Raw genomic sequence first — 19,647 nt, 5'->3', positions numbered from 1 at the left:
GATTGGCCAAATATCTTTCTAATCGTCCTTGTGGTTCTCGAGTTATGCACAAATTACTATTTGGGCCTGTGTCCTTCAATAATTACTACAACAACAAACCAATCGTGTTGTTGTTGTTGTACACTAGATGCCACCGCGATCGTCCAAAAAATGCCAATTCAAAAAGTGAAATACCAGGCGAACATAAATCAGCAGCAAGCAAATATGCAGCAGTAGAAGTGGCGCCATCTATGGGTTTGTATCGGAAACACGGCTAAATTTCTACTTCTTCAAAGTCTGCCATTATCAGGACGATCGTGATGTCCTTTGGTATGAAGATAGTTAAAAGCAATACGAATCGACTGGTGCAATAAAAAGGACGAAAATCCTTACAGGAGTCGAGATAGAATGGCACGGAAAATAGGTTATAACTCCTGAATGTCCTTGCGTATCCTGGCAAAGGATGTGTCAAACGGTGCGTATTAATAAGCTCTTTCGACTTGCCAAATATCCTTTTAATCGTCCTTATGGTTCTCGAGTTATGCACAAATTACTATGTTGACCTGTGTCCTTCAATAATTACTACAACAACAAGCCAATCGTGTTGTTGTTGTTGTACACTAGATCACCACCGCGATCGTCCAAAAAATGCCAATTCAAAAAGTGAAATACCAGGCGAACATAAATCAGCAGCAAGCAAATATGCAGCAGTAGAAGTGGCGCCATCTATTGGTTTCCATTGCAACTACGACAACATTTGCGCTACCTAAAAGTATGCCACAAAAAATTTATTTGCTGCAGACTGCACTGCAGTGACTGCAGTGCACTGCTTTATTTGCAATGAATAAATTGGTCAGCCTGAAAGTATGTCACACCAAATATTTGTTTCACACTTTTTCATTTGCAGATTTGAAAAAGGAACTTCCTGAAATTCTGCTACACAAATTTATTAGCTGCACATGCAAATTTTGTTGTAAGCAGACAAATTATGAAAGCTCGGTCATATTCTAACGTATTTGGACGGGACTAGTTGCATTCGATTTGTGGGATCGAAATCTATTGATTGACATTATATCCAATCCAATATTCGTAAATTTTAATTTTCTCTCTGAATATCTCGAAAAGTTGGAGGATAATTTTGAATATGGTTTGCTCATTTGATAGTCCGGTTAAAAAATACAACGTTTGACACTTATTTCAACTTGATCAGGATTCTAAGGATATATGAAGCTAGTAAAATAAGACACCATTTAAAGAGTAGCAGCTCGACATTGGTTTTAGTCAAGGTTTGGTTTGTTACTAACTGAGAGTAATCGATGAATATAATATTGGGCAGCTGGGGATTCGTTGTCAGTAATTGACACTAATTCGTTTGGCAAAGGGGGTTGAAAGTTATGAACACAATTTGTGGCAGGTAAATAATAAATAAAGGATCACGTGAGTTGATCGAAAACGGAATGGGCCTAACGAACAGCCATCAGCTGAGTGCCGCCGAACTGCAGGCGCATCAAGCGGCCACCGGGCTATCAATCGAGCAGCTTGATCAGCTACACGCTCGCTTTCTGGCTCTGGATCGTTGTCAGCGGGGATATCTGACGCCCACAGAGCTGCTGCGAATACCGCAGCTGGCACAGAATCCATTGCATCGCCAGATAATCGATGGCTTTTTTGGCCACACAAACACGGGGATGGGAACGGGAACGGGAACGGGGACGAGGTCAGATTCGGATTCGGATTCGGATACGGATGCGATGAGTAGGGATCGCATCAATTTCGGACAATTTGTGCGAACGTGTGCCACGTTCTTGGTGCCACAATGCGACCATCCGCCGCATCAACGTCTCGATGGACGTGTTCACAAGCTGCGCCTGCTCTCCCACATGTTTGACACCCAGCGATGCGGTCGCATTGAACGAACCGATTTTCGCAAGGTGATGACAACTTTGCTGAACGCTTTGCCGCCTCCCTCGGATGGTGTGGCCAATGTGCATCCGCACAGCAGCGAATCGGAGCTGCAGCTGCTGGAGGAGCTGGCTTTTGGGGAGCGAGAGAGCAGCACTTATGAGGAGTTTGAGGAGAGGCTGGCAACGGTCGATGTGGAGTCCAAATTGGCAGTTAGCAAGTGGCTAGAGGAGGAAGAGAAGGAGGAGGAGGAGGAGGAGGAGGAGGAGGAGGAAGAAAATGAGGGGAAGCGCACGTGATTTGAAATTTATAATCCTAATCAAAATCAATATCGAAGTTGTTTTCTTTATTTTTCACTTCCGTTTTTGCTTTCATAATTTTTCAATACTTTTTGCACTTACAATTTTTGCAATAATTAAAGTTAATATTTGAATTTCCATACATATCAAAAACACAATTAGCATTATACTCATCATATATATATCATTAATTAGTGTTAAATATTTATTATTTATAATAATATTTTCATTTCTCTTTTTTGTTTTAGCTTTGTTTTTCTTTTGCATTTCGTAAAAACTTGTAAAGTGCTTGAATATATTTTAGCGAGATTCGTGCTAAAAAAAAAATACATAGAATAAAATAGATAATAATATATAATAATATTTATATAATTGTTAATAATGAACATGACTTTTTATGGCAGGCCGCGTTTGCCTCTCGAAACACTCTCTCTGGGTTCTTGTGTATATATATATATATATATATGTTATGTATATATAATAATAATGATTATGTTGCATGCTGCATTTGATTTGATTTGCATTTTCATTAGCATTCTTTTGTTTTTACTTTGAGTGCTGCAGGATGAGCATTTTGACATTTGTAACGTGTCCTAATATATCGCATATGTATGTAGTATATTATGTAGTTATATAGTTATAGATATCGGTTTTTCTTTTTTACTTTTGTCTAATTGCAAACACAATTGGAAAGGTACGCTACAATTTATGTATGTGTATGTGTATGTGTATGGGTGTGTGTGTGGGGTGTGTTTCTCATCCCATCGCTTTAAATTACAAATTACAATTAATATTTTTAGTTTTTTTTTTTTTTTGTAAAAATTTGGTTTGACGCTTGCATTAGCTGATCTTCATATATATCTGCATGTATATATATAAATGATTGTGGTATATAAATAATTACAGAAGGAAACACAATAAAAAAAAATAAAATAATAATTGGGGAAATACTAGCGCGCATTTAAGGAGGGGGGGAGGAGCTGCAGGGGATCTACTGACGCCTCACGGTCCGTTCACGTTCGCGTCCGCTCTCCTCACGCTGCAAACTTCCGTGACGAGGCGGCGACGTTTGTCCCGGACCCGGCGACGATCCGTTGAGCACACGCGCCTTGCGCGATCGCTTGAACTTGGCCATGTCCTCGCCAAAGACGTCGCCGGTGCGCAGGGCCGAGATCAGATCATCGAATTCACCCTTGTTGTCGCCCTTGCCGCCGGCATCGCCGCTGCCCGTCGATGAGCCGCCGTTGTGCGATGACTTGAGGCCCAGATTGCGGGCGACGCTGCTCATGAGACCCGATTTGTTTTTGCGCTCAATCGTGCGCTTCTTGAGCTCCGCCTCCTGCTTGGCGCGCTTCTCCTCCTCCTCCTGGCGGCGACGGAAGCTCTCGTTGTCATTGCGCGCCTCGGCAAACGAGGCGAGGAATGAATCAAAGATGCCAAAGAACTCATCCGGCTGCAGCACGGAACCATCTTCGCCAAACAATCGCACCGCCCGATCGAAGCGTGTCTTCATGTCCTGGAACTTGTCCTCCAGCTCGGCAAAACGCACCGACGCCTGAGCATGGAACTCACGCATCACGGGCAAAAAGCGATCACCCTGCTGTGCCGGTCCCGAGCTGCGATGGAACTCGATTTCACGCGCCACATCCGCCAAACCGGTGCGCAGCATCTGTATGTCCTTGTCCATTTCGCCTAGCGACACCTTCGACGCCTCACGCACATGCGGTATATCGTCCTCCAGCTTGAGCAGATCCTTGAACTTCTTCTCAATCACCTGCACCAAATAGTGCAGCAATGTGGTGCCCTTGGCGGCACTCGACTTGGTGTCCGCCAAGCGATTCAACGAGGCGAGCCTAAAGCCCGAAGCATTGCCCCGAGCGCCGCGATTCATGTAGTTGCCTGAGAAGGAGAAGCTTGGATTAAACAGAGAACAGAGAATTGATTGGTTAATGTGCGAGGACTTACCCAATGCCAGGACCAACTCGAGCAGCTTGCGCAGGCGTCGGGAACGTGCCACCTCGCGGGAGGCTTCCATGACGCTGGTGATGCGCGGTATCAGATCGTTGACCGTCAGCATGAAGCGTTTCTTGTAGTGCAAACTCTTCAGCCGCTGCTCATAGTGTGGTATTCTAAAAGCAAGAAGGAGATTTGTAAATTCCGTTTTGCATTTCCTCAACAACTGATCAACTCACTTGGATATCTCGTAGAGGAAGCGATCCGCACGCGCCAATGATTCAATGTCCTCGCTGTGCTCGTCCAGCAGCGCACGCTCCTCGGCGGAGGGCGTAAACTTCAGCAGCTGCTCAACCATGTCCAATGCTAGCTGTTCATTGCTGTCCATCGATAGAATCGCTCTGTGAAGATCGAAGAATGCATTTTGTAAGAAGTTCTCTTTGAAATCAATTTCTTTATGTGGCTTACTTGGATATATCCATGTCGCTCATCTTCAGTTTACTCAACAGAATCGTGCAGTTCTGAGCGCGTCGTCCGTCGATGACCGAGAGCACCTTCTGCTTGTTCTTGCCAGTCACACGCAGATCCTCATACGACCCATCGGTGGTCTGTAGAGAAACATACAATTTGTATATAGTTGGTGGAAGAAAAACAGTTTAGGATTATGCAATATGGATTTACAATAATTTCATTAGATTAGAGATTAGAAGTGGCTCTAGCAACTTTTTTGACAGCCTCACTTATCCAAATTAGTCCCTTAACTAATTTAATGAAGCCTGGCAGCAGCTCTGTTATTGTGCTAGAAGTTGCATCGGATTACTTCAATGGGTTCTTAGGCAAGATTACTATCTTATCTATGGCCAACCGTATTTGAAATTATTTGCTGTTCATAACTATTTTAAAGTTGTCTTTAACCCTTCTCCACTAACATATTTTAAAGTTGTCTTTGTCTTAAACGTTTCTCTAATTTAATTTTAGCTTCTTCCACTTACCGAAACGCCGTTCTTTTGGTAGGCTGAGAAGAGCTTGTCGATGGACTCGAGCTCCATGTTGTTGTAGAGCTTGCTCTCGTCCAGCTCGCTCCAGACGGTGCCCTGTAGCTTGGCATCGGGCAGCTTGGACCAGTTGAAGCTCTTCAGCGGATTCGCTGGCTGTGGCACGTTCTTCTTTGGCAACTCCACTTTGGGTGCAACGGGAGCTGTTTCAAGCAGAGTCGGAATTAGAGCGGGAGTTCGAAAAAGGAGGAGTCGATAACTTACCCATTGCTGGTGCCATGCTGGGCGGCGGTGGAGGGGCGCCGGGACATGGAGGCGGCGGTGGCGGCAACATGGCTGGTGCCATGGGCGGTGGCGGTGGTGGCACCGTCTTCAGCATCGGCGGTGGTGGCGGCGGTGGCGAGACGGCGCCATTGCAACCGGTTAGACCGGCAACCTTTTGATCGTCGGGTATGCTGCCCTCGGTGACGAGACGCTCGAGGCGAGCGCGCTCCTGTTGCTCCGTCTGGAGGCGATGCTGCAGATCTTCGGCCTTCATCTCGGCGGTTTGGGCACGCTGCACGGCCTGCGAGTGCTGAGCGGACTCCTTCTCGAGTCGCTCGCGCATGCGCGCCAAACCGGTCTCCAGATCCTCCTTCTCCTGCATGCGCAGATCGAGCTCTTGCTCCTTCTTGGCGAGACGCGACTGCACATCGAAGTTCTCGCGCTCCAGCTCATCGGCCCGCTTGCGTGCCTGGGTCAATTGCTCCTCCTTGACGAGCAGACGGACCAGCTTGCCCACATCGATCTGCAGTGGCGCCACATCCGGATCGTGCACCGTTGACTGTTCGTTGTTGAGCTTCAGCTGCTTGCCGGGCTCATCGGAGTCGGAGATGAGATCGCTGCTGGGACGTTGTTCCACCTGCAGCACCACCTGTTGCACCACGCGATCGATGAGCAGCCAATGCTCTGTGCTGTGTCCGGTATCTGGAAGGGGGAAACAAATTGAATGAGCACCATTTACTAAAATATACTGAATAAGTTTATCGAAATACTTTTTCATTCAAATTATAAAAAGGACAACAAATGCTTGGCAAAATATATCGAGAAAATATACCGCAGAATACTAAAATATACCGTCATGTATCAAATTACTACTTCACTAAAAAATTATATAATATCGAGGGCAATATATACCAGATTGTCAACCACAACAATTGCACTATGAAATAAATTCTTGAATTACGTTTAAGATTTTTATCAGATTGCAATACAAAATTAGTCATTATTTCCGTATTATGTACACTTTTGCTTCTTTAAGATTACTTTGCTGACCTCATTGAACTGCCTCCAGTTGACCTTAAAGTTATCGACGTTAAAGGAACCTACTACATTTTTCTGTCAAATTATTCCATATTAAGCATATCGAAAGAAGAAATACTTTTAACAATCCTGACAATCCGGCATATTTTTCTATATGCTATATTAATATACCAACTGTAGTCTTTGATAGTACTTTTCTGAATATTAATTTGTTATATAGTAAAATTAATACCGCACTGCTTTGCTCTTATTCAGAATGGGTAGCGGATATCTCAAAGCGAGTACACTCGACTGTAGCCTTCTTACATGTTTTGATTTCTGGTTAAATGAATGCGAATTGTACTTACAGGGTAGGAGCAGCATGTGCTGCAGCAGCGAGAGCATGTGCGGATAGGCGGGCGAGTGGCTAAGCTTGCGACGCAGCAGCTCGAACATGGAGCCGGCGCTCTTGGTGTCCACATGCTCCTCATTGAAGCGGCGGGCAAACTCCTTCTCGTCCTCGGCGCGCACCATCTCGAAAAAGTCCTGCACCAAAGACAAAGACAACACAGATTAAGTAAAGATCTCAGCGAGTTATTTTACGAGTACTGCGACTTCCACTTACCAAATGCCTGTCGAGCGTCTCGTTCTCATGCGTGCGCAACTTGTCGATGACCGGCTGAATGCCAAGCATCAAGAACTCGTAGCGCAAGTGCAAACGAAACTCGAGATTCTCCTGGCCGGGTCCATAGTTCAGCACTGCATTCACAAACGACATCAGAGCCGTCTTCAGATTCACATTGTCCCGATACGCGTACGTCGAGCGATCCAGATCGTTGACAATGCTCTGGAAGCGCGTTCGCTCCGTGGCATATTCCTGAAAGTGCAGCATTGCCTGAAGCACCTTGCGATGTCCGCCCGGCACCAGACACACAGCTCCAAGGATCTCCAGGGCCGAGATCTTGGTACGTATATTATCCGCCGCCAAGGAGCGAGCAATCGTATCGATTGCTGTGGGATGAGCGAGGACATGCGCCCGTCCCATCGAGTTGTTCATCAGCGCCTTGATGCAACCGATCAAACTGGTGTGCAGCGAACTGTTTGCCACCCGGATGTCCAGCTGCATCAGCAGATTGAGCAAAGCCGGCAACCCATCGAGCTCCACGAAGCGCAGCACAAAACTGTGCGTCGAGGTGCGCAACGCTGTCTTCAGGGCGTCCACAAAGGCGGCATGATTGTCGAGCCGTGAGCTCAGCTCGTGGCTGGGCGAATCCTCTGGCGATAGCGACACGTGCACCACCAGATCCTTCAGACGCTCAATGTAGTGCTCCGCTGTCGGTGGCTGTGTGATCGCCGCCGCATCGGGACCATCGTTTTGGTCCAACGGCATTTTGCGTGAACAATAGATTTGCCATTTCTTTTGGGCCGGCAAACTGAGCATCGCCTCCTTGTTGGGCGCCGTCAAATCGAGTTCCTCCACCAGCTCGGCGAACTTTGTGTCCAGCTCATCGCCCGAGGGCATCGGCTGTGTGGGCGTGAGCGCTTGCAGCGTGAATCCGCCTTCGACCACACAAATCTCGGGTGGTTCGTCATCCTGTAAAGTAAACGCAACAAATGAAGAAACAAATTGATCAGCGCATGTGGCAACAATGCAGAAGCGTAAGTCATGAGTCGCAAGTCGCAAGTCGCAAGTTGCGAGTCGCTCAAGCGGCAAGCTCCTCCAAGGCGTTAACAGTGCATGTCCAATTACACTGCACCACCAATGCGGTCTTTACTACAACGTTGTGTGGCTTAAGCCATTGCTCAACCTTGCTGCATTGCAATCTAAAGTAATTGTGGCCAAGTTCTGACTCAGCTGGAATTCTTAAAGACAAAGGCGGAAGAGTCACCCATGAAAGCAGTGAGGAAAAGGGAAGGGATCGTTTCTGTGGTGCTAGACGGAAATCATTTAAGAAATCATTAGGGAAAAGGGAAGGGAAAGATTTCATAGTAAACCAGTCAGAAAAAGGAAAGAGAGACTTTCTGTAGTACTAAGAAAAATAGTCACCTATGAAATCACTAAGGAAAAGGGAAAGGAAAGTTTCTGTAGTACTAAGCAAAAGAGTTACCTATGACGACGCTAGCTGGGATCAAAGCTCTCTAATGTTTAGAATACGATCAATCAATATTAGTTCTATTTGATTAGTCCATAGTTGAGTCATTTCAATCGATCTAATTGATAGACGCGATGTTGTAAAGCAAACTGAGGCAATGTCTTGATTAACACTTTCAAGCATGTTACAAAATACAAATTTGAAATCGCAGTCTCTAATTGAAGCACCAAAACATGATGATCAAAGATCTGACATAAAAGGAAATGTTGTTTTATGCAAGTTCTTCTAAATGGCAAATTCATTTTGCCAAACTTGTCTTTGATAGAATATATAATAAATACAGCGAAATCGCCACTAACAGTGTAACTGAAGAAAAACTTGACTAGGCAATCAAACTATAGAATCTTTTTAGTAAAAAACGTGGAGCAACATTTGAAAGTGAGTTCAAGAAATTAGTTATCTTTCCGCTAGAGTTGAACTATATTCCTTGCACTTGCTTTTCAATCAGCTGCAACATTATCACTGTGCTCTCGCTTTTTCTCACTCAGTCTGGATATCTGGGCTATAAGAAACATTTTTTTTTTGTTGCTTTCTTTCTTCCGAGTGATTTTTTGCACTTATGCAATTTCGTGCGCAATTTGATATGTCATCGCTGTCAATCGCTGGCTTCAATTGCAGACGAGTGCAGAGCAGAGCAATTGGGTCAGGTAACCAGGTAACTAATATAAGTTGATGACAATTGGCACGTGACTTGTGCTTGATTTGGCCAGCGCATTGCGAAGGCAGCTTGTTGACATCGCTTGTGAGGGAGTGAGGCTCTTATTCAGGTATTTCCTTAGTGAGTTAGGGAGTCAGCAGGTCAGTCAGGAAGCTAGGAAGTCAGTCATGAAATCAGACAGTCCATCAATCAGTCAGGGAGTAAGGAAGTGAGGAAGTCAGTCTGGGTAGCAAGCCAGTCGGTTCGGAAGACATTTAAGGAATCAGCCAGTGAGTTAGGAAGTCAGTCATGACATCAGTCAGCCTATCAGTCAGAAAGACAGTAGGGAAATCAGTCTTGGTGTCAGTCAGGAAGTCAGTCATGAAATCAGGTGGTCTATTCGTCAGTCAGGAAATCAGGAAATCAGTCATGAAATCAGGCAGCCTATCAGTCAGTCAGGGATACAAGAAGTGAGGGAGTCAGTAGTCAGGGTATCAGCCAGTCGGTTAGGAAGACAGTTAAGGAATCAGCCAGTCAGTCAGGGAGACAGTCAAGGTATCAGACACTTAGTCAGAGAATCAGTTGGGAAGTCAGTCATGACATCAGTCTGCCTATCAGTCAGAGAGACAGTAGGGGAATCAGTCTTGGTGTCAGTCAGGAAGTCAGTCATGAAATCAGGTGGTCTATTCGTCAGTCAGGAAATCAGGAAATCAGTCATGAAATTAGGCAGCCTATCAGACAGTCAGGGAGACAAGAAGTGAGGGAGTCAGTCAGGGTATCAGCCAGTCACACAGAGAATCAGTCAAGGTATCAGAAAGTCTGTCAGGGAATCAGTCAGTCAGGGAGTCTGTCAGGAAATCAGTCAGTCTATGCGTCAGTCAGGATGTCAGGATGTGAGGAGTCAGTCAGGGTATTAGCTAGGAAGACAGTCAAGACATCAGCCAGTCTGTGAGGGAGTCAGTCAATGAATCACCCAGTCAATCAGAGAGTCATGAAGTGAGAAAATCACAACACTTACCTTGAAGCAGCCGCACCAGGCTCGTCTGCCCCTAAATACGGGCATCTTCTTCTTCTGCTGCTGTCTGTAGTGTTTTTGCAAAGGCGTCTCTGCGTTGTTGTTGCTACTGCTGTTGCCCTGTAATTTCTTGAGGGCGTGACCAACACCACCTACGCCTCCAGCACCGCCGCCGTGACTGCTGCTGCTGCTGTCGGCGTCGACGTCCTCCTTGAGGCCAAAGGGATAGCCAAAAGTATAGCCTAGGATATTATGTGTGTAGAATGAGTTGCCCAAGCCGTTGCTCTCATCGGCATGATCGCCACGCAAAGTGTTGTTGTTGCTGCTGCTGCTGCCACCGCTGCTGCTGTTGCAATTGTTGCTGTTATTATCGCTGTTGCTACTGCTGCTGTTGCCGCTGTAGTGATTCCAATAGCGATACAAACTGTTGAAGCAACTGAAGTCGGTGATGATGCTCTTCCAGTTCTCGAAATCGAAACGCTCTTGGAAGTTGGCCGATGAAGTGTCGCTGCCGCCGTGGCCGCCGTTGGGACTGCTGTTGCTGTGGGGGCGACTGTTGTGGCTGATGTTGTTGTTGCTGCTGTTGTGGCTGCTGTTGTGGCTGCTGCTGCTGAGTGCAAGGGTTGCTGTGCTGCCGCTGCTTAAATCGCTGCAGCTGTTTAAGCTAGTTATCGATATCAAACTGTTGTTGTTATTGCTGCTGATGTTGCAGTTGCTGTTGCTGTTGCTGCTGTTGTTATTGTTGTTCTTGCTGTTGCTGTAGCTATTGAGTACGATGTTGCTCTTGTTGCCGTTGCCGTTGCTGTTGCTCTGACTGTTGTCACTGGTAATCGTTATCTTCGTTACACCCGCTGTGCTGCTCGTTGTGGCCGCTGTTGCTGCTGTTCCTGTTGTTGCTGCTGCTGCTGTTGCAGTTGCAGTTGTTGGTGCATTGATTGTTATGCAGCTGCTATTGTTGCTGCCGCTGTGCACAGTTGTTGCTGCTCCTCCAGCTACCGTTGTTGTTGTCGTCGGTGTTGTTGTTGCCCCACTATTTTTAGGTTTCTCTAGCGTGCTCTCTGGCGACGTCTGCAATATTTCCGTATTCGTGCTGTGCGTATCGGGCTCGTTGATGCAAACAATCGGACACGACTGTAGCTTCTGCAATGAAATACAATTTGGGAATTCTTATTAGATTCTCTGCTCAATGATAATAGCAATAAGTTGCTAAGCCTCCTCTCCCCCTCCCCCTCCCACTTCCGCTCTGTCTCTGTCTATCCCCTTTCTGGCAATCAATGTCCATTGTTAGGTGTCGTGGTAGACAAATGGCTGTCAAGTCGCATGCCAAGGCAACAAGACAAATGTCACTCCAAAGCACGCAACAGTTGACACTGCAACTGTGCAACTGTGTGTGCCTGTGTGTGTGTGTGTGCAGGTGTGTGTGTGTGTGTGTGTGTGTGCGTGTTTGGCATACACTTTGCTGCCACAGAGTCCAATAACTTATGAGCTACAAATTCATCTCAATTAATTCCATTTGTACAACGGAATATTTTTTTTAGAGATGAAACTTGAGATGCCACAAACACACAAAACTATCGCGTCAATACGATAGTTGCGATATTTATTTCATATTTATATTTATTAGATTTTTCAAAGAAAAGCAAAATCAAAAATTGAACATTAAAACTTAATTACTTAATGCAAAAATTCTTTTTAAAACATCTAAAGCATTCTATTTTAAGTAAATTAAATGTTTGTATTTGATAATAGATTTAATATAATAAATAAAAAAGCTATATTAAATATTATATGATATATTATAAATATATATATTCCTAACTTTTCATATGACAAACGCAATTTCACAATTTATTAAATTTTCAATTAAAATCATTAACGTTCTGGCTTCACTAGTTCATTTATTTTTATTTAGTATTTTGAATATTTCTAAATTCTGAAACTATTTTTATTTGTGCAAATATTAAAAGCGAAAATATTCCTAATACTCGAAGTATGACATACAAAATTGAATTTCTTGCAAGTATTTGCAGAGTATTTGAACATCGTTTAGTTCTTAGCCCATATGTTGTGCTCTATTAAGATTTATATCTGTCATTATGCAGTCAGTTGGAGTTTCGATATGTGTCTCGTTGCCTCGTGGGTTTTTCGTTATTCTTTGACGCGTGGGCAAAGGCAAAAAAGAAAAACAAAACAGAAAAGAAAATTATGTATGTACAACTGAACAGTTTGTTGGTTTTCCAACTGTCATAACTGTCTGGCAATTGCGTTTGACATGTGTTGAAATTCTTCACATAGGATTAAAGTTATCCCCTCATTCCCCCCCCACCCATTCAACCACCCACATCATCCTAATGCATTATGTGTGGGCTTCAGAATGTTGAAAGTATCAAGTACAATATACATACATATATATATACTTAATGCTTAGAAATATGCATGGGAATCAACCGAGCGTCTTTTTATTGCATTTCTTTCAATTTTGTTTTACATTCAAGTCAATTAGCCATATATGCAAATGTCTATTGGCCATTTGATCGCCAAACAACAACGCTCAAATTATGCTGATTAATGATTTGCATAGATTGATTACAATAATAAACACAACTCTCGTCCCTCGTAATAATAACACGCTCGACTTTTTATTGTTGAATAACACTGCATATGGCAAAACTGAAATTTATGAAGTGAAACATGCTTGAATTTTGGTCGTATTTTATGATATTTAAGTTTTTAATACACAGAAAGAAAAAACGTGCTGAAGTCAAGAATTAAATCTTGAATCACGATTGCTTGATGTGAAAATTGAACCAAGAAAAATTCAAATCGAAATATTACGAAACATTTTGATTGCTCAGTCTTGAAAATCAAGATTATAATCTTGTTTCAAGAATGAAACAAGTAAGAAAGTTACAGTCGAGTGTGCTCAACTGTGAGATACCCGCTACCCATTTTGAATAAAAGCAAAATATTGCGGTATTTTTTCGAAATATACCCAAAAATACAAAAATACTAAACATATGTATATCAAATGGTATTTTTGTTATACCGATATAGTACCACATTCAAAATATATTATAGGCGGCATAATATACCAAAGCAACTAAGAGCCCTAGTAAGTAGGCGTTTTTGCCCATACAAAAGTATTTCTTTAATAACTTCCACAATTTTTATCTGATCGCAACCAAATTTTCAGGAATCATAACTACTATAGTAATTATTGTATATACCAAAAATTTGCAACTCTAGCTTTAAAATTACGCTTGTTTTTTTGATTTGCGGGGGCGGAAGTGGGCGTGGCAAAAAATTGAAACAAACTTGATCTGCGTGCAAACATAACAAATGCTGTCGAAAAAAAAAATTATAGCTTCATCTCTTATAGTCTCTGAGATCCAGTGTTTCATACGGACGGACGGACAGACGGACATGGCTATATCGTCTCGGCTGTTGATGCTGATCAAGAATATATATACTTTATAAGGTCGGAGATGCCTCCTCCTGTTACATACATTTCCTACTGGCACAAAGTTATAATACCCTTCTACCCTATGGGTAGCGGCTATAAAAATCTCCAAATTTAACCACATAGGCAAAATCTTAAATCAAGATCAAACAATCTTAAGTTTCGATTGTTAAAAAAAAAGAAAAAAAGAAATTAGGTTCTAATTTTAAAGGAAGGAATTTCCATCATATTAGGAAACTAGAAAAAATCTTACATCAAGATAGGCTGTTTACTTTTCAATATAGAATAAAACATTCTTGAATCTAGATTTAAATCTGAAAATAAGATGTTTTTTATCTTAAAATTCAAATACAGCATACAAATTTTGATTTAAGATTATTTCAACCTAATAATCTTATTGCAAGATATTCTTTTTTTAAGATCAAAATAATCTTAAATTAAGATTTTTCAATCCAAATATCATGAAGTCATGCAAATTCTCCAGTTCAGTTCTTCTTTAATTTCAAAATAAATTTTATGTCTTTCAAAAGGAAGAACCATAGATTAATTTCCTTGAATTTCATGCTTGCCAAGTTACTTCATTGCATAATTGAAGTATCATAACAAATGATGATAATTGTAATGATATTTATTATATTAATTCTCATTTGATTTTCCATAATTAAATAATTTGATTTAACGCAATTAGTTATCTGTCTTTAATAGCTCACTTTGAAACGCAATTATATCACTTGAATATATCCATTTGAATGCACATCAAATTTGCAGCATTAAAAGTGTGTAATACAAGCTAATAAATATGAAATGAAATGCATAACATAATAACATAACATAAAAAGCACTTGGCGCCTTCGGTTGTGTATTTTTTCTTGTCCGTCTGTTGTAATTTGAATACATCATAATAATAACACGACGTGGTAGATGTGGTAGCAATATTTGTAATATGCTCGATTTTATTGTTGGATAATCAGCAGTCGTCAGTCAGTTCCAGACGATTGCCCACTTGGCCACTTGGCCAACTCAGCTCATCAGCTGGTTGATGGCTCTCGGCTGTCGACTGTTGCCAATTGTGTTAAGTAATTTTAGCCAATTGCAATTGTTACTAGTAAATATGCAAATGCAAACAACAACAACAACAAAAGGCACCCCAGTAACCCAGCTTCCAGCTGTTGACGCGTCGTCAAAGTCAGCGTCTTTTTAGTCAACAGTCAACTTCCAATTCATGCACGACTCTCGCCCCAGTTGCCAACTCAACGCCAACTGTTGCCGTTGTGACATGAAATCAGGTCAATGCTTTGGCTTTTTGAGAGACTTGCACTGAGAACTCTGTCTTAGCGTCTTGTCATAGTTGGTCTGGCAATCTAGAAATCTCGTTTGTGGGCGAAACGTTTCGTTGCGTCGCTTATTTTGGCTTAAAGACTAATTAAAATCGCATCTTCTGTCTTCTCGCTTTGTTTGTCATTAAACTATATTGTCGTATTTTAGTTTTAGTTTTTGTTTTTGGAGCGTGGGCTAATATGTTGCCCATCAGTTGCGCATATTTGGACACAATTTGAGAGACAATATTTGATATGCTCATTAAAAAAGGGTCAACACACGATCTATCGTTGTCTTTTTGTTGTTTTTGTTATTGGGTACACAACAACAACAACAACAACAACAACAACAACAACAACAACATCAGCTTACGACGAGCTGGCCTAATGAACCGAAACCCTCAAGTGTCACTTGGCTTGAGGGTCATTCAATAAGTTGCCCACTTAAAGCGTTTCAAATATATATTTGACTTGTTGCACAAAAACATTCTAGCAACTAGCAAAAAGATGCAAAGTAGATTATAGTATATAGATAGTATATTACTCTCAGAATCTTTCAGTATTTTTTCTTGTTAACAGTATAAATAATGTTTAATATATAAATATGTATGTTAGGCAATCAAAAGGAAACTAACTTCCTTAGATTACAATATCTTTTTAAATAAAATATTACTCTTAACCCTTTCGGGACTACTGGGACAATACGTCCCAAAATTTTTCATTGCATCGTATTTTCTATAATTTTAATGCTAGAGCACTTGTGAAATATCCCAAACACAGTTTTAAGTGTCTATTTCATAATGTAAACAAAAAAGTAACGGTGAATATCTTCGGATTGGGATTATATGTCCCAGGATAAAAGGACGAATTCAGGATTTCCAAGTATGCAGTACATAATTATTTTTAGTCATCTTTCAGAATCTGAAAAAAGATTTTCTCTAACTATCTTGGTTTTCGAAATAAAACCCCCTCCCGAAAGGGTTTAATAAACTTCTGAATATGCAATGAAACTTTTAAGAAAATTTAAATTCAATGATTTCTAGTATATTAATACTGACATATTAATATGAATATACTAATACTATTATACTGATATTATTAGCAAAGTTTTTAATGCTTTCTAAACCAATTTTGCAATATTTACCAATCTATTGTATTGCAAGTAAACTACAGAATTTCTAATGAACAATTTTAGGATAGTTTGTGAACATTTGAATTCAATGATTTCTAGTATATTAATACTGACATACTTATATAAATATACTAATACTATTATATTAGCAAAGTTTCTAAAGTTTCTCGTAGCCAATTTAATCAGCATAATAATGCAATTTTTAATATTAGTATGAGCAAATTGTTTGTAATCCTTTTTAATCAAATTCAAAAAGCAATAGCAATATTACCTAACTATTTTATTGCAAATAAAATGCTGATTTTGAAATTAATCTTTTTAATTTTTATTAAGATTGTAGACTACTAACGCAAGTAGACTACTGAATTTGTAATAATAATTTCAGTTGTAAGACTATTGACTGAAATATAAAAATATACTAATACTACACCTAAAATATTAGCAAATTGTTTTATCTTCTCTAACCTAATTTAATCAGTATTCCAGCTTACATAAATATAATGAAATTTCGAAATATTTCGCAAGATTTGCACATAATTGATACGGCAGCTGACAAAAGTCTATGAATATGCGTGTAATACATAAATAATGTGTGTTGTTTTACTCTACTGATTGTATTGTTTCGTTATTAAGTATTGGCACTGATTATACAATTATGAGTGCTGCTGTTATTTTTGTTTGCTGCTGCTGAGTTCATGCAGCTGGGAAAATTGAGTGCCAAATGGCTGTCAGACTGACTGACTGGCTGGCTGGCTGGCTGGCGCCAAATCGAATCGCATGATCGTTACATTTTTCACACTTGTCTGTCACGCCCCTAGCCTCAAACCCAAACCCAAACCCAAACCCAAAAGCAAGTCTCCACTTCCGAGTACACCCACTAGCAGAAAGCACACAGATGCTTGCTTGCTTGGTCGCCTTGGTAATAACTTTATAAAGTGGGCGCCGAAAAGTGAAATGGAAAATATGAAAATATGAAAATGGATGAAAAGTTAAGGCGCCTTGACAGGCATGTTGTGTGTGTGTGCGTGTGTGTGAGTGTGTGTGTGTGTGTGTGGCAGGCAGGAAGTGAGAGAAGACACTTGCGCGATGCCTCGCAATTTGGCACAAATATGTGGAAGCAAGCAAGGCAAGTGAGGCAGCAACAATGCGAAGTGCCCTTAATACAAGAGACGAAAAATCAAGTGGCGCAAAAGCAGCATGAAAATGAAAACTTGTTTTTCCGCATGCCGAGGAAAAATAAAACGTGAACGAACAAGCAAGAAAGTCGACATGCGACAAGCGTGCCGCTGTCTAATACCCGGCAGCTTTTTTTTTGGTTTTATTTTGATCTATGAATATGCAAAAGTTGCAGTTGATGCTGCATTAAAATTTAATGTGTTGAATAGACATTTCAGAAAATTGTTCATCAAATATTTCTATTGTTGAAATACTCCTACTCAACATACAAACAATAAGTATTGTGCAACGCTATGAATTGTATTTATTATTTTGCATAATTTAGGCACACTTAAGAACGCAAAAATAGAGCTCAATAATTTATAAATTATTCATAAGGTTAATCAAAGTTTTTCGATTAAGAACTTATTGATAAAAGAGCGCAATAATCTCAATATAATTCACTCTGATTATCCTAAGTTTTACTTATAAGGATAATCAAGTACTCAACTTACTTACTTAAGCAATTTCAGTTTCAGATGTCAACACATACAATTCACAGAAAAACTAACCAAATCTAACATTTTACAAAAACAATGTGTCAGTGATCAACTAACAAAAAGAAATATGCGAAAAAATAAATAAGCTTCTCTCGCACTGCTATTTCAATGTTCACAGTTGTATATTGATTGTGTTGCAAAATCGAAAATAAACAGATTACAAATTGTCCCCATTATGTATTATCTTTATAATTTAGTGATCTCTTAATGTATTTAAAGTCAATTTTAAATAACTTATTCAATAATTTTGTAGTTCAAATGCTATTAGTTTAGTTTGTATAGATTAAAAAATATATTTTTGTAATTTATCTAGCAATTAGCTGATTTTGGCAAATTTCTTAATTAAGCTTAAATAAGCTTACAGACCTTCAAATATTGTGTTAAAAATTGTTAACACTAGCTCTTGGGGTCTCAGAGATTCATGTGTTTAAAAGGGCAGACAGACAGACAGACAGACGGAAAAGAGCGACAAAAGCGACGCAGCAAGATAAAAATATTTATGGCGTCTGCTGCGCATTGTCACTAATTCAATATACCCTTGTGCCCAATGTTAGTGGGGTATAGAAATAAGCAAACGAATGTTGAAAGCAACGCAACGGTAGCTGCTGTTGTTGTTGTTGTTGTTGCTGTGGTTGCACATTTGTTGTTGCTCGGCAACAATGAGCAACTTTTCCTTTTTGCCTTTGCCTCGCAGACTCGTTCATCAGCTGACTGAAGTGGCGACGACGACGACGACGACGACGACAGTCGCGCTGTGGGTCTAAGCGCATCTTTACCCACTTTTTATGCAGCTCAACGTCACATCACATCGCATGAACACACAACTGTTGGCAACTGGTGCGTCCAGGCAGCTGATCAACACACACAAGCATACACACATTGCACGCATACATCAATCATACGACGCATTGGACGGACGCATTGAAAGCCGCTTTCCATGCGAATGCGAATGCGAATGCATTCCATTTGGTCACTGGCAATTTGCAATTGGCGATTGCATTTTGGTGTTTGTTGTTTGTTGTTTGCTGTTTGGTGTTGTCACACGGTCCAAAAATAGTCATTACGACCAACTAACGAAAGCATTTTACTTACGTTGTGTTGACAGTTGACAGTTAATTGCCCAGCATTTTGAGCACATTTCCACTGCATTTTCATTTTCATAGCCACCGCTCTATAATTGCATTTTTCTCTGTCCCATTTGCAAGCACACACACACACACACTAACACACAATAAAAAGGCTAAGCCAAGCTGCTGGCGGCAATTAGATGCAACTGTTAAGCAAATTGCCATCCAAATGATCCATTGTCTGTGTGCGGCAAGTTACTCAAGAGCAAGTGCGCAGAGGCAAAGACAAAGACAGATACAGAGACTGAGACTGAGGAATGCATTGCATTACATTGCAAAATCTGTGGCATTTACTGCGACTATTAATCGTTATTAATCGTTATGGAATCTGAAGAAAAGTGCAAGTTTGTAGAGAAAGAGAAAGAAAAGAAAGGGAGCTTAAGAAAGGGTAGAATGAGATGATATCTGGAGCTAATCATTTGATACCAAATGCGAAACTGCAACTGATGAAAAGAGAAAGAGTAGAATGAGACGAATTCTTAATTCTTAATTCAATATATTAGCTGACAAAGAAATGTGAAACTGCATTTGAATAAAAGTGCAAGTTTATTGAGAAAGAAGATGTAGAATGAAACGATTTCTTGAGTTAATCTTAATACGAAATGAGAAGCTGTGTCTGATGAAAAGTCTAAGTTGAAGAGAGATAGAGAGAGAGAGTAGAATGAGACGACTTATTAAAGACA

At 40.9% G+C, this 19,647-nt stretch overlaps 2 protein-coding genes across 3 annotated transcripts in view; one reads left to right on the top strand and one right to left on the bottom strand.

The window, feature by feature from the left end:
• Positions 1-1,332: 1,332 nt before the first annotated feature.
• Positions 1,333-2,271, top strand: LOC133849513 (calcineurin B homologous protein 1). The gene has a single exon (XM_062285649.1). The coding sequence runs from the start codon at positions 1,437-1,439 to the stop codon at positions 2,178-2,180; it is 744 nt and encodes a 247-aa protein (XP_062141633.1). The 5' UTR covers positions 1,333-1,436; the 3' UTR covers positions 2,181-2,271.
• Positions 2,272-2,715: 444 nt separating this feature from the next.
• Positions 2,716-19,647, bottom strand: part of LOC133849511 (disheveled-associated activator of morphogenesis 1) — a 43,291-nt gene continuing 26,359 nt past the window's right edge. The window contains exons 2-11 of one of the 2 annotated variants that reach the window (XM_062285646.1): positions 10,830-11,354; positions 10,218-10,796; positions 7,035-8,003; positions 6,778-6,955; positions 5,393-6,094; positions 5,126-5,331; positions 4,602-4,741; positions 4,373-4,534; positions 4,146-4,309; positions 2,716-4,079 (exon numbers count right to left, since the gene is read on the bottom strand). In XM_062285646.1, coding sequence (XP_062141630.1) covers positions 3,172-4,079; positions 4,146-4,309; positions 4,373-4,534; positions 4,602-4,741; positions 5,126-5,331; positions 5,393-6,094; positions 6,778-6,955; positions 7,035-8,003; positions 10,218-10,796; positions 10,830-11,354 — 4,533 coding nt within the window. In that variant the 3' untranslated portion in view covers positions 2,716-3,171. Of the gene's footprint in view, positions 4,080-4,145; positions 4,310-4,372; positions 4,535-4,601; positions 4,742-5,125; positions 5,332-5,392; positions 6,095-6,777; positions 6,956-7,034; positions 8,004-10,217; positions 11,355-19,647 lie in introns of both variants that reach the window. The other variant, XM_062285645.1, reaches the window with a different exon arrangement.

This window comes from Drosophila sulfurigaster, chromosome X (assembly GCF_023558435.1).
Source record: "Drosophila sulfurigaster albostrigata strain 15112-1811.04 chromosome X, ASM2355843v2, whole genome shotgun sequence".
NCBI lineage: Eukaryota > Metazoa > Arthropoda > Insecta > Diptera > Drosophilidae > Drosophila > Drosophila sulfurigaster.
Note: the sequence above shows the minus strand (reverse complement) of the source record. Positions and strands in the feature narration are given on the sequence as shown.